This window comes from Aptenodytes patagonicus, chromosome 3, assembly GCF_965638725.1.
Source record: "Aptenodytes patagonicus chromosome 3, bAptPat1.pri.cur, whole genome shotgun sequence".
Lineage (NCBI taxonomy): Eukaryota > Metazoa > Chordata > Aves > Sphenisciformes > Spheniscidae > Aptenodytes > Aptenodytes patagonicus.
In genome coordinates this window covers 99479446-99494701 of record NC_134951.1, presented here as the reverse complement: position 1 = coordinate 99494701, position 15256 = coordinate 99479446, and the positions used below count along the sequence as shown (strand labels likewise).

The following is a 15256-nucleotide window of genomic DNA, read 5'->3' as shown; positions in this document are numbered from 1 at the left end:
ATGAAGCTGCTCAGGAATGGTGGGGAGGGAGAGTAGATTTCAGACAAGGGGAGTGTAGGAGGGATTTGCTTGATTTTGGGGGTGGCAGGGGAAGAAGGAAGAGAGAAACTGAAAGCGGAATAAAATTGGAACAGAGAACAGGATTTGTTGAATAGGGATTGGAATATGGAGGTAGAATCAGGGAGTAGGCTGTGGGTACTGGAAGTAGGAAAAAGAAAGCATAGGAGAGGGGGCGTAAAGAGATACGATGTGATGAAAGTTGAGTGAAAAAGGTTACTATTGCATAGTGCCTATGCAAGGAGGCATAAAGAATAGAAACTAGGTAAGGAGAATGGATTGTGGCAAAGGGAGAGAGAATTTGGGCAGAAAATGGTTTGGTGTTCCTCGGGGGGACCAAACAAATTACCCTGTTCATAAGCCATGCTCTTCTTCATAGCCTGAAAGAAAATCTTAGGGTTCCCCTATCTTCCCCCTGCTCAGCAGATATTAAATATGGGAGCAAACCAATAGTAATGTGTTACACCCTGTTCATGATGAGTCTATATTACTTAAACCCCAAGTTGGAACACTTCCAGTGCTGCTCCTGGCCCATGTATATGTCAGTATGATACCACATGAGAGAGTTTGTTTTCCAATATATGCTGTTTGCTTGTTCTACCTAGGAAAGTATACCTTAAAGATTTGTGTTTAAGAAAACTTTATTAGGGTTACAATTCAGAAAATAGGAAATGCAAGAGTTAAGGTTGCCTGTGAAACCTTAATTTGTCTCCTTTCTGCATATGTATGATGTTGCAGTCTTTAATTATGTGATCACATGCTGTTTTTCAGTGGTATGTGATCATATAATTAAAGAGTTTATTATAATACATACTGTATTGTAATAATATAAGGGAGCCAAATTAAGATTTCATTGGAAATCCTAATCCTGGCATTTTCTGACTTCTAAGTAAATGTCTTTGTCTCTCAAATACTCTTTTTAACGATGCAGGTAGAGGGGCATGATAGAGTTGTACAGTCAAAGGCTAAAACTTTCAGAGTGTTAATCAAAAAGGTCATCTTCTAAACTTCTCGGTACTCAGATTTCAGAAGTCTCTGTGCATCTTTCTCTTTTAGGGCATTAACTGTGATTCACAAGTGTGCAGGGTGTCTGAATATTATGTGCTATAGCTTAGGGTCTAAATATGTGTTTAGGACTGAAAATTTAGGCATCCAAGTTGGAAGATTTGATCACTTACTATAAGGAATATTTCTAAAGTAAGAGAGTGTGCTTTATATGAAAAAGATGGCCTTGTGGTTAAGACACAGAAGTATTAATCATAAAATTGGCAAAGTGAGAAACCAAGTCTGCAGACTTCCTGTGTTAACAGTGAGTAAGTCACTTATACTGTCCTCATGACAAACTTTTTCTGCTGTTACATGGGGCCTTAGGCTACAGTTTAAAGTTAGGTTAACTAACATACTCTACCATGTGTTAAGTTTAGGTCTAGCTCTGCCAGATAGCATATTAAAAATATACAGTGCCTTGTCTTCACTACAGTTTTATAATGTGGCCGTTTGAACTAGTTAGGTAACACATTCAGAAGCACGTTTAACTCCTTGTCTGGACATGCCCTTCATTACTCCATACCCATGTTTCTTCATGTACAGAATGCAGATAACAACACCAAAAAAATTCTAGAAATAAATCAGTTCTTGTAAAACTTATCAAAATCCTGGAAGAAGCATCATCAGTTAAACAAATTGCATTACTGTCTAAGGCTTTTTTCCCCCTTTTTTTTTTAATTCAATAATTTCTTGGTTATTTTTTCTGTTACTCTTCTGTCATGTTCCCATCATGACAGGTGCCTGCACATGAATTAGAAGGGAACTTTAATATAATAAACAAAACTTTTAGCAGTTCTATAAAACGAGGACACAGAAACTGAGAGCCATTTGCATGTTAATAATAAACATTGGGGGCTGTGAATTAACCACAATGGTGTTTCAGGTGATGGTTTATGAATCTAAAACACTAGCGATTTAGACTTTATTTTTCTTTTTTTTTTCAGTAAAGACTTTATTTAATCCAGCTCCAGCCCTTGCTGACCTAGATCCAGAATTTTATACCCATTCTGATATCTTCTGCTGCAATGAAACTGAGGTAATGGTCATATGTCATGTTAAAGAAGGAGTCTTAAGCAGTAAAATTACAGAGAGATTCTGTTCTCAGAAATGCAGCATAGGGAGCAGGAAAACTGAGACATGCTCCTCTTACATAGGACTTTTGGAGGTGACAAGTTTGATCCCTGACCTAATGAGCAAAGAGGACTATTCTAGAATAGCTTTAGATTGCACTCAAAATTAAATTAATTGTTTGCAGTGGGAAAGTTGTGTCCAGCCTTCCTTACAAGTAGATGAGTAAAACAAATCCATAAAAGGACACTTTTAAAATGTTATCACTGAGTGGTAAACATTAAAATAGATCCTTGTCCTTGTTCTGTGGTCTGTTGATACGATTAGCAGGAATGCGCTAGCTATAGTGTTCTGACAGTTTTAAACTTGCTTGCCAGGAGGTGATGCACGCCTGCTGCACTTGATGGTAAATAGTAGCTTCATATGCCTCTTCCTGTCAGGTCTGTTTTCAGTGAATCTGTTTCTCTGGTCCTTCGACTGTATGTTTTCCTTCCCCCCCCCCCCCCCCCCCCCTTTCTCTCTCTTTTCCAATTCAAGTGTGTTATTTCTCCGAAAGGAAATTATTTTTGTCACAAGAGACAAATTAAACTCATCTCATAAGGCCTTCATTTAAATTTCCTATTTATTACCATTATGCCTACTGTGTTCCTTCCCCTCACCCTCTCTTTATATAAACAGGAATGTGGGAGAAGCAACCTAGTGGATAGAAGCCATCCCTTGATCATAGTTAAAGTTATCTCCAACAAACATGATTTCTGCAATGAACATGATACCTTTGGGTGGAGAGGGGGGAAAAGAGCTAAGAGAAAAGCATGGCCCTGCTTATTTATAAACATTCAAGGTCAGGTTGGACGGGGCTCTGAGCAACCTGATCTAGTTGAAGATGTCCCCGCCCATGGCAGCGGGGTTGGACTAGATGACCTTTAGAGGTCCCTTCCAACCCAAACTATTCTATGATTCTATGATTCTAGGATTTTTTGTCTAATGACAACATCTGTCAGAGTAAGTTCTTCAAGACTCAATTACCCTCTTTTGAAATTTCTGTTAAAACCGATCACAAACCATATCAGAAGTTCTCAGTTCACGAGTTTTCTAGCATTTAAGGGTCAGTCTAAGTAAGCCAAATGGACATCTGAATTTTACTCTGGGGTGTTTCAGTATGTGTCTGCCAAGTTCAGATACTCCAGAGCATTCAGGAATTAGCAAAATAGCAAGGTGGGAGATGCCACAGCTCCTCGGGTCTCTGGAAGGCAAAGTTTCCAGTGTAACTGGCAGTGATATCATTTGTGGCTCAGACACTGTCCAACAGCTATCAGAACTCAATTATATGTGATGAAGAGAATGCTAAGGCAAACTATTTATTCTGCTTCAGGGGACTTGTAGGGCACCCATATGGTGTTTTCCTTATGCTTTCAGAAAGCACTTATGCCTGGACTATGCCCCTGGATTGGCTAAACGGTGCAACAGCATACATTTTGGGCTGAGAACACCCATACTCTCCCACCAATTTAGTAAATGTCACTCGTCGTTTGCTTTTTTTATAATGTCACTAATTACTTTTTTTTGTTCCCCTGCAAAAACTTATCCCCCATATGTTAGAAACAAAACTTTGTTTTTCATTACTTGTCTATTCCTGACTTTTCTCTCATTGCTCTTTGCAACACACATGTTAAAGTTTTCCCTTTGTTATACTTTATTGCTAGAGGACAGTCTTGAAAGAGACATTCTTTGAGAAGTTTAGCTTGCTGGAGCCAGGGTGTATTATTATTACCACCACATGGAGAAAAGAAAATTACTTCTATTTGGAGAACGAGAAATACAGGTGTATAATTATAATAGATGCCTGCTCATTCATCTACCTTTCCTGCAGAGCTGGGCGTACAGTTTGCATTCTTTTCTGCTATTTTCTTTTAAAAAGTAATTACCATTGGTAGATAGCTGGGATCACTGTATGCACAGTCAGACACAGAAATATGCTCTCTACTGTTCAGGAGGCTTATTTCTTCTGAATTTATGGAAGTGGTAGACCTATGGAAGTTCCTGCCAGACATATCATGGGAGCACAGATCCAAGTGTGGGACTCCTACAGCATATTCTGAGAACAAGAATGGCACAGAAATACCTTTGCTTTTAACAATAACCTTTTCATACTTTACAATGAACTCAATTACATTAGCACAACTGTAGTAATCAATTATGTTTGATTTCATCCTCTCTGTGTGTCTGATTTGTTATTGAATTGATTTTCAGGGATGAACTATTGCCGTTGTTCCTTTCTTTTTGCTGAGAAAAGAGGAGAAATGAAGCATTTGTTTTTCTTATGTCACAAGTTTGAAAGTTGTTTTTTTAGTAATTGTTATATATTCATATGCCATCTGTTTTCTGTTTTCTTTCATGACTTTCCTTAATTTCAGATCCCTGTAATGTATGCATTTGAGAAGTTTGATATAGAGATGAATGTTCACATACCCAAATAAAGGTTACCAGTCACATCTCTGTATGGCAATTAAAAGCAATAAGTTAATGCTACAAACCTTAAAGATAATTCTAATTTTTTTAACTTCGTCCATTCAACCAACTACATCTGCAATTCCCTTATCTTCTTGAATGAGGAAGTACCTAAAGACATTGATGATCCAGAGTATATACCGGGAAAAGATCTTTTTATAATTTTTTTTTTTTATTTCCCTCAGTATCTACTAGCAGTCACAGTCAGAAAAGAGCAATTGGATAAGATGGACCTTTGCTCCGAGCCACTATGGCCATTCTTATTTTATGGATTTTTTTTATTATTATTCTCTATGGCCAAATTTATTGAATGTGCTGCTTACAACTGCCTTCCTGAGATGTTCTGTTCCAGCTCCATTTCCCCTTCTACTTGTATTTCTAAGTCTCAGATAACTTTCTTCTAGCCAAAATCCTATTTATGTTTCAGCCTTACCCCTTTTGGGGATCTTTTAATTTTATTTGGGATTTTTAGGTACTACCAGAAAAAAAATAGTGTATTTCTGCTTTTTCTTTACTAAGTCTTTTAAATAGTTAATAAATCATCTTGAGTTTAAAGATGAACTCTTTAGAGCTATCCAGTTCAACTGCTTCTAAAACATTCTTTTTAACACAGACATATATGCTAAGACAAGATTAAATTTACACTGATTTTTTTATTGCTTGGTTTGGCTTTCTAGTCATTTAAATTTACAAGTATTTATCACACAATTTTACCAAAATGTCCTTATCTTTCTTGTTCACCAAGAAATACCTTTAAATGATAAAATCCTGTGGTTTGTGGATATTCTGTGAATTATATGTTTGTAACAGAAGATTATGTTAGCTGTAGAACAGAAAGTTAGCCATTTAGCTTAAGACATCTCATATGCTATGTGGAGTGTTTGTATTGTTAAAGATGAGAAAAAGGGGACAGTCCTTGTGATTAGCTGAATTATTATTGAGTCAGAAGTTTCTGTTACTTACTGCCATGAAGGTCAGCAGTTTTGATCTGCGATGCCTTTGTCACAGAGTAAAAGTTTAAAAACGTCAGCTATGGTTTCAGACAGCCATGGGGTGTCGGGTCCCAAACATGTGAGTATCGAATACAACATCACACTTTATACTCCATCCTTCATTAAATGCTTTAGGATTTAATGAAATCACATGCAGTATCTGGTATAACAGCACAGCTTGTTCTTATGGATTTATGTGCTAGAGAGAAGCAAACAAAATTATACTATCAGTGAATTATCTACCATTAGTTTGTCTAGAAGGCTCTTCACAAGCTGTTCTTTTCACTCTTGCTTGTTGCAATAATAAATTTTTTTTACGTCTGACATTACTTTCTTTTTATGTGGTTCATGAACAAAAAAACTCAGAACAAATCTTGCAAGGTTATCAGTTCTTTCTTTGCTTAGCCTGTAGTTCAGTTTTATCTTTTCCCAGAAAGATCAAACTTGTTGAGACTAGTTTGTTAATTCCCAGATGTAGCACAGCCTAATCCCTGAGGTTTGTGCAGGAATGTGCTAGTTCTCCATTCCCTTAATTCTTCTAATGAAAAATAAATGTATCCAATGTCATCTGAGCGAAAACCAACGGTTGTTCTTTTCAGTCATCTATAAATGTTGAAAAGGAGACAACCCTATACAAAATGAGCTCCTTGGAATACTTACCATTTTTTTCCCACGTATTTGTGTGATTCCTTGCTGCAGTATGGCTCTAGGCACAACCACAATGTCAATATAGTTCATGTGTTGTTTTTCTTATTTAATGTGTGCGTGCAATTACATAGCCCTGCAGGTTAGGAACCAAAATATATTGCACATCAGCGATTTCAATTTGGTCCTAAATGTTTTGAAGAACAGCTGCTTCTCCGTTCAAAGAAGACTGAGGAGCCCTTCAGGAGAAGGAAAACTCCTAAATGGTTACAGCAAATGATTTAGTTTGTCAAGCTGTTTTGAATGCAAAACTGGGAACTGCTTTCTCCCTGATACAAAATGGGTATCGGACTTCTGATCTAAATAAGAAAGGCCTAGCAAAGATTTAATTAAGTGCTAACAGAATACTTCGGGGCTTCAGTGAAAGAACGCTATACAACTAAATATAAGTTAATTGCTAATTTTGTTAAATAAAGCTGCAAGATGTATAAAAATAACATGGAAAAATAGATACTATCCTATTTAAGATACTATTTCCTTTTAAGTGTTACTGTCTATTACTAGAGGCTAGATCATTTTTGGAAGAAATGTTAATAATGGAAATTCTTGTTAGTATGTCCAAAATCAAGACACAGTATTGACTTTTACAAGATTCAGAGAATATCAAGTTTATAAAACTATATCTGGAGTCTTGGATTAGGACATTTAAGATACTGCTTATTAATATAGAGAGATTAATACTAGGGATAGTCTTTCTTAAGAAAAAATAATTGATATCGCTAGTAGTCAAAAAAAATAGGTCTTTTAGAATGAAAATATTTCAGAACATCTCTTGAATTTGCCTCTTCTTTTTTAAGTAATGGAAAGCTACTATTGCTCCATTACATAGAAGTTGCCAGCAATTCACAGTATATTTTAATTTCAACTTTGTTCTAAACCCCATTTTATCAATTGCTGGAAACTATGACATTTCCCATATTTAGTCTAGAACGAAAGATGTTACTTTTGGGAGGGGAGGGAATAGCTTCAAGCCAATTCATTTCAATCAGTTTTTAATTATTCTAGCACGATAAGTATTTTTGCCCGTATGTATGTAAAAATTTTATAATTTGAAACAACTGGAACTAGCTTGGCTTGTGGCCTGATCTTGCAATTGGTTATACACCAAATCTGTCTCACTATTTCTTTGGGACTGTTCACATGTGTTAGAATTACAGAATCATAGAATACTTTGGGTTGGAAGGGACCTCTAAAGGTCATCTAGTCCAACCCCCCTGCCAGGGGCAGGGACATCTTCAACTAGATCAGGTTGCTCAGAGCCCCGTCCAGCCTGACCTTGAATGTTTCCAGGGATGGGGCATCCACCACCTCTCTGGGCAACCTGTTCCAGTGCTTCACCACCCTCAGCGTAAAAGATTTCTTCCTTATATCTAGTCTAAATCTACCCCCCTTTAGTTTAAAACCATTACTCCTTGTCCTGTCGCAACAGGCCCTGCTAAAAAGTTTGCCGCCATCTTTTTTATAAGCCCCCCTTTAATGAGATTGAGTATTTGTTCTGTCATTCTCAAAGAAATCTCCTAAGGTACAAGCCAAGTTTGTAGCCAACTGGCTTACTGTGTTTAAATATTTAAAATATAAAATATTTTAAATCATCATATGTAGTTTTAGATGGGCACAGTTTCCCTATTATTATTTACTATTTCTGTTCCAGTAGTACCTGGCAACATTTGCAAAGTTGTTATTGTGCTGGGTGCACAAAAAGCAGGCCAAATGATGGACTGCTCCCCAAAGAATTAACACTTCTTGTTGTTTCACCAGTTTATATTTGCTGAGGATCATAGGATCACAGAAGTTGGGAACAGACCTCTAGTCCAACACGCTGGCAAAGCATGGCCAGTTTAGGTCAGATTGCTCACAGCTTTGTCCAGTCAAGTTTTGAATCTCCAAGGATGGAGATTGCACAACCTCTGGGCACCTGTTCCACTGCTTCATCACCCTCGGTGAAAAAGCTTGTCCTAATACTGGAATTTCCCATGTTCCAGCTTGTGCCTGTTGTCTCTAGCCCTATCCCTGTGCACCTTCAAGAAGAGTCTGGCTCCATCTTCTCTACACCCAGCCATTAAACTGCTGTAGACAGCAATTGGCTCTCCCCTTAGCCTTGTGTTCGTAAGGCTGAACAAACCCGCTTCTCCCAGCCTCTTCTTGTATGACCTGGTCTCTGACCTCCTGACTGTCTTAGTGGCCTTCCACTGGATTTGTTGTAGTATGTCAGTGTCTTAACTTGTGCCAGGGATCCCAAAACTAGATACCATGCTGCAGATTTGGCCTTGAAATGCCAAGCAGAGGATCCAGAACATCTCCCTGAAAGGGGCTGTGTAAACCATAGGCTGCCCCAAATGCACCACAGCTAGGAACGCTTGGCAAAGGTTCATGTCGTAGTTTCATTCTCACTTTTAGCCAGGGTAAACTAGTACTGCTGTTGAAAGAAGTTAATTGTTTTGGGTTGGCTTTTGGGGGTGGTGTGGGATTGGGGGTGGTGTTAATTTTAACACAGATCTGCCTTGCAATCCAATTTGTTTCCTGGCCACTAAAATGGCCATGCAGGCACAAGAGAATGGGCCGTGTGGTCAGGAGTGGAAGGGAAAAAAACAGGACCATTTTTTGTCTGTAGCAGTGCTGATTTGTGTCAACTTGCTGTGACTAGACTCCACAGTCTAAAGAGACATGGAGAGTTAACTAAGATTAGTGAGGATTATGGCCAAGAACCATCATATCAGTTAAATTAAAAGCTTCAGTTAAATTTCTCTTCCACTTTTGTAAACAAAATTAAGAAAATTCTGTCTAGATTAATTATATAATATCCGTCATACATTTATTCTGACAGCAGTTTTGTGGAATGTCCTCTTGCTTTAATAGGTCCATTTAACTGATGAGTTTTATGAGACTAGCTGCAGAAAAATAAAATTCTTAATTTGCTGCTCTTTTGTACAGTACTGTGGCAAATGTCCACATTGGGCTTTTAGTATTGTTATTTAATTTTTTCTTTACATAACCAGTAGTTATTTCCTTCAATTGTACCACAGTTTGTTTTTTAAATAAGATTCTACTGAAGGGAGGAACTTAAAAACTCACCACAGTATTTAACATCAGTTGACATTTACCGCAATCTCTAATTATTGGCACAGAATCTGTCTGGCTTCTGCTGCTTTTATGGTTCTTCCAGCTTGTTCCAATGTTTTTTAGTTTTACTATCCTGCCGTAGGTGAGTTAGATGATAGTGGTTTCAAGCAGTTGGAGATCTACTTTTATACAGACTCTGTCTGTTCAAAACAATTTTGTTTATTGGTATAAGCAGTGCAAAGGTGAAAAGAAAGATTTCTGCAAAACCTCTCACATATCAGTCCCAGAACAATTCTTTCACTACCCCAGCAAAAAATCCTGTTGACTTGGGACACAGCAATCACAAAGAGGGGTACAATGTTAATGCTAAGCATTACAGCATGTGCGTTTCATTAGGAAGAATATTATATTTAAGTACTTCATTTACCTTGCTCATGAGTTTACAGAAGTGTAAATACCAGGTAAATAAACCCAAATTAGATTTACTGTTTCTCTACCAAAACCAAATCCACTTTTGTCCTGGAGACTTTGCAACATAGGTAGAATGTTTGGAATTATTGCCCGTCATGAAGTACGCTGGAAATTCAGTTAGCCAGTTTCACTCAAGGATTTGTGTTAATCCATTTTTATTCTTGTAACATGATGTGCTAGATGTTCTGAATACAGGAATGCATAGTTCCTGCTCCAGAGATTTTAAAATTCATGACGAGACACAGGCTGTTTAGATGCTTGAATATTAGAATAGAGTATATGTATTTTTTAATACTATTTATTATCTACCCTTAGTTTCTCCAAAGCCATCATTGGTGTATTGACTCCTTGCAAGCCTTGCAAGAAGCTGTTCAAAAGGTTTTGTGAGATACTTTTTGAAACAAATTTTCTTATTTGAAAATACTTTTATAACCTTTTAAAAACTGAAATAGGTTTAATTTGCTTAAATAGTTTGTACTGCAAAAGAAGTTTGAGCAGCATGGTGACATGCCAAAGAGAAAATTGGATAGGTTTAGTTGCCTTCTCATAATTTAAAGCTTACTATGTTCTTGTGGGGGATCAGTGTGGTTAAAAAAAGTAGTTTTAAATTGCGTGTACGTGTTTACCGCACCTTGCCCCTGCAGTGCACGTTCACCCACCAAGGCCTGCCACACCGGATTCTGCCTCGTAGCGATCAGATCAACAACGCTTGAAATCCTTTGTGCGTTTGTCTAAGGAGGGACTGCAGAACGTGGTCCCGTAGGTTTGAAAATTAAAACCAGTAAGTACTCTGCTAACGGCACTATAAACTCTAGGGAGTGTGTTGGCATAATCTGGCCCTTCAGAGCCTAAGGGTGGCTTCTCTCTCCTGGGTCAGGCTGAAACACAGGAAATGGCAGTGGCGAGCAGCGGGCGCTGACTCACAGCTGGGGGCGGTTTACTTTGGGATGGCTGTAGTAGTTCCTGTCCCCAGCTGTCTGCCCTCCCTCTCTTTACTTCAGGCATGGCCTGTGCTTCGTGGAGCAGTTGTTTAGTCACTATAGTTTACAGTCCGTTATATCAAGAAGTATGTGCACCGAATTCAAGTTTCAGTAATGCAGAGGAAGGTAGTTTGAAATATTTCAGCAGCTGCTTCCCGAGAAGCTGAGCTGCCCGTGCAGCAGAGGTCAGGAAGTGTAGCTGGTGAATAGGTTCCAAAGTAAGTTTTCCACTGAAAATAAGCCCTAAGAGTGTGGAAGCTATGCCCAGTTACTAGGCGGTTATCTGAAAATACTTCAGACTGCATTTTTCAGGATCCAGCAGCAGCCTTGCAGTGCAAGATAAAGTAGGACTTCCCTCTTCTCAGGCAAGCAGGACAAGATTTAGTAAAGATAGCAAAATATAATACGCCTGTTTACTTACAATTGAAGGCATACTGTATTATGCAGGAGTACTGCCTGCTGGACTGTTTCAGATAAAACGCACTGTATTTTCTCTTCCCTTTCTTCCTGTTTCATTCTTGCTCTCTTCCCTGCCAAAAGAAAAAGAAAAAGTACATGACATTTGACGATGCTATGCCATCAGGAAAATGTATGAAGTGGCGACAAGGATGCTTGATCTGGAGTCTTCATTGCAGATTTTTGGGAAATTTTACTCTTAGTTGGGTGGAACTAGAAGAGATTAATTTTAAGAGCCAACTGGGAGAAGTTGACTTAAGGTCACCATCTGTTAGAAGAAGAGTTTATCTGTGTTTGTGCAGAGCCAACACAGAAGAGTCTCAGTCTTGACAGAGGCCCATGGACATGGCCGTAACACAAACATATAATAATCTTGTAATGGGCCTTTGCCCAAAGAGGGCTTCAGATAACTTTTAGGTATTCTTATCTAAAAATATGTATTAAAGTAAACAGAGTGGTCAAAGTCAAGCAATTTTTTTTTTCCTTGAAGAGATTTTCCCTTGTGATTTCTCTCTAGCTGAACGCTGAGAATTTAAAAAAGAATTTAAAAAGTTTCTCACTTAGTGATAAATATCCCCTAACAATAGTGACCGAGTTGCCATGTAACATTTTTCAAATTAGACCACAAAATGCTTTTGCCAAGGCTGTGTCATTGTGTCCATTTCACAGATGAAGAAACTGAGGCATGTGGGAGAAATGTGATTTTACTAAGGGTTGCATGCCAGGCAAGTCGTAGAAGCTGGAACAGAACCCATGCCTCCTGCGTCTCTGCCTAGGCTGCTCTCCATTAGTCTGCTGTGCCTGAAGTACACGCTGATTTCAAACGAAGAGCAAGACATAGCTGAATATCAGCGTAGGAAGTGGTTTCGTGATCATCCTATAATACACATTTTAAAAAGATACTAAATACTGTTTTCAAATGCAACTGTTGTCCAAAAATGAATGCTGTCAGATTATGATTTTCATTTGCGTGGGTTATTTTCCAGGCAGAAATTTTAACGGGCATCCCAGTTGGCAACCTTGAAGATGCTGAAAAGGTGGGACACATGCTGTTAGAAAGAGGGTGTAAGCTCGTAATTGTTACTCTTGGAGCAGAAGGCTGCATGATGATATCAGTAGAAGAACCCATTCCAAAGCACGTTCCTGCTGAGAAGGTCAGGGCTGTGGACACTACGGTACGTTTTTGTGGTTTAACTGTCTTGCTTTGGAAAAGACTGCTTAAGCACTAAGGGAAAGCAATGAGTAATCAGCCAAATCTTTGGGCACTAGCACAAAGGCTAATTTATGATGTGATATTGATATCTTGCTTCCAGCCTCTCATATATTAAATGTCAGTTCACTTGAGTTTTATAGTCTGTATTGTAGATGTGCTAGAATTATTATACGTACTGATAGTATCTTCATGTTCCTCCTTTACTGAAGTCAGTACCTGTCTCTGACTGTAATGTGTGATGCCAGTGGCTTGAGCTGCAGTCTTGTTTTTTCGCCTTTGCCCAGTCATATAATTCATCTTGTCCAGAACTCAAATGCTGTGGGAGAAAGGAGATACTACTGCCCTCCCAGTCTGAAACTGAATGTTTGGCTTTTCTGACACAAGCATGAACTGCTTACCAAGTCTAGCATAAAGTGCATCAAAGACATAGTTTTTACAGAATATAGTGGAAAAAACCCAAGAAGTTCTTGCTGCTTCATGACGACTATTTTATGATGATAGGTAAGTGATATTTGATCAGAGGCATTTTAGTCTTTGACATGAGGGTATTTTTTTTACTTCCTGCTCAGAATTAAATGCAGAAAGCATACTCTAACAGACCACTAAATACAATACCCCCAGCAAAAAATAAAAACAGGACAGGCAATAGTTAAGATAGCATTGCTATGAAGACCTTACCACACTGCACATATGGGGCTATTTTGTGTTCCTAGTATTATCTGACATAAATCCAAAATAATTCCAGTGGAGTTACTGAGAGCAGAGCAGGTCACGTTGTATGTACTAACTATACATTTAAATGCCTGTTATAATAACGTCATATTACATATGTTCTGTTACAATAGTTCATTAACATCCTGGAGATTTTACCATCTGGTGCATTCCATATCTGAATTGCATTAATAATAACTAGTTCTTGTAGCACGTTTTTTATCCATGGACCTCATACTGCTTCACAAAGAAGGAAAGCAACTGCTTAAAAGATGAGGAAACAGAAGCATAGGGGACTGAAATTACCTAGCTCAGTAGCATGCAGTGGCAGAGCTAGGAGTAAAGTCACTTCTTCTAAAGCAGAAGATCACTCATAGATTTGGACTGTGATGTGCTGATACTGTGGAAGGCTTTGTTTCACTGTTAAATTTAATCCTTTTCAATATAACTCTGAAACAGAGATACTTTGGCTTTGTTTTCCTCTTTTGCTCCTTTGTCATTCAGAAGTTTCACCTCCAGTTACTGCTGATTTTGGAATGTCCTGAAGTTCTGGTTAAGGGAGGCATCACTGCGCATAAGGTACTTGGTAGGGGACTACAGACACCAAACTGCCTCTGCCTGCTTTTAGCCCAGAATTAGAAGTGCCAAGGGAGTGAAAGGCAGAGCTCCCGAAGCTGCCCAGAAGCAGGATTTATTAGCTTGGGAGCAACACCTTGTGAACCTGGCAGTACAGCTTCTTGCTCTGAGTTGGTAAATCCACTGTTGCTATCAAAGCTTATTGTTAGAGTTTTTCTCTACATCACACAGAAGTGATGAAGAAGAAACATGTGTGATCTGCTTCTTCAAAAGAAGCAGAAAATTGCTGCCAGATCAGCTATTGTTTGATATCTTAAGATATTTGCTGCTCTTGGAATAAAACAGCAATACTGAAACCACACGCTGTGGCTGAAAAGTGCTTCTTATCTTGCCTAGCAGTTCAGAGTTGCATGACTGAACTAATTTAACGCTCCTCTTTTTTTTTTTTTTTAAATAAAAGCAATTTCTTTGCTTTTACTGAATCCTTGCCCTGCCTCCTTGTGGCCAACAGGTTATTGGCTTTCACATAGCAGAGGATTTTCACAGTTAATTTTGTTAATCTACTTAAATACCAGTGGGTTGTTTTCAGTAAAACAGCTGTGCTCAGTTTACTCTTGCAGACTGAATGAAAAAAGATGTGTTGGCCTTCCGTTATAAAAGTCTTACAGTGCTTAGACTGATTATCACTTTGCCTGAAAGCAAGTGGTTTTAAAGCAACCCTTCCAAACACTAAGCAAAGTAATGTCATCCTCAACTAACCTGTATAGCTCTATTACTAAAATAAATCCTAAATGTTCTAGTAGGACATGTTATTCTCTTCAGATACATGTCTGCAGCGGATCCTTCCCAAGGGGAATAAGCTCAAACTGTAAGGTGGCTTAGCAAGTAGTCACCTATCCATAGAATATTCAGAGCTGTTCATGTGCATGCTCTTAGTATGCCATTTAATACTAAACAAAAGTTGCTACCTTAAACTGCCCTGACTTCAGCATCTTGAGGGACCAGGCAGTAATTTTTTAAGCTGCCATAATCCAATCACATCTGGTTATGTGCCTGTATCCATATTGATATTGTTTGGATCTGCAGAAGGTAAAGTTACTGCCAGACGAAGAGTTAAATGATGTATATAATCCATCATAGGATTTGCAAAAGGTTACAGAGCCCTTATGAAAACAGTCTGTATTAAAACAGAGTTTGCCATTTAGAAGACATACATATAAGATACAAAATGAGCTTCAAAGGCCTCTCTCACTGTAGAAATTTTGCCATAGCTGCTACCACTGCCCAGAGCCCTCTCTGCAGCAGTGCAGCTTCAATGCTGCCTCCTGGTCATTTCTGTTGTCCACAGCAGTTTTGAAAATTGTTGATGAGAAAATACTTGGGTAGGTACAGCCACAAAGATTAAGTATTTG

The 15256-nt window shown here is 38.4% G+C and overlaps 1 protein-coding gene across 1 annotated transcript in view; it reads left to right on the top strand.

Moving 5' to 3' along the window:
* RBKS (ribokinase) overlaps nt 1–15256 on the top strand; it is a 69772-nt gene that overhangs the window by 37257 nt on the left and 17259 nt on the right. The window contains exons 6-7 of the mRNA XM_076334395.1: nt 2049–2140; nt 12331–12519. Of these exons, the coding sequence (XP_076190510.1) occupies nt 2049–2140; nt 12331–12519 (281 nt within the window). The remainder of the gene's footprint in view (nt 1–2048; nt 2141–12330; nt 12520–15256) is intronic.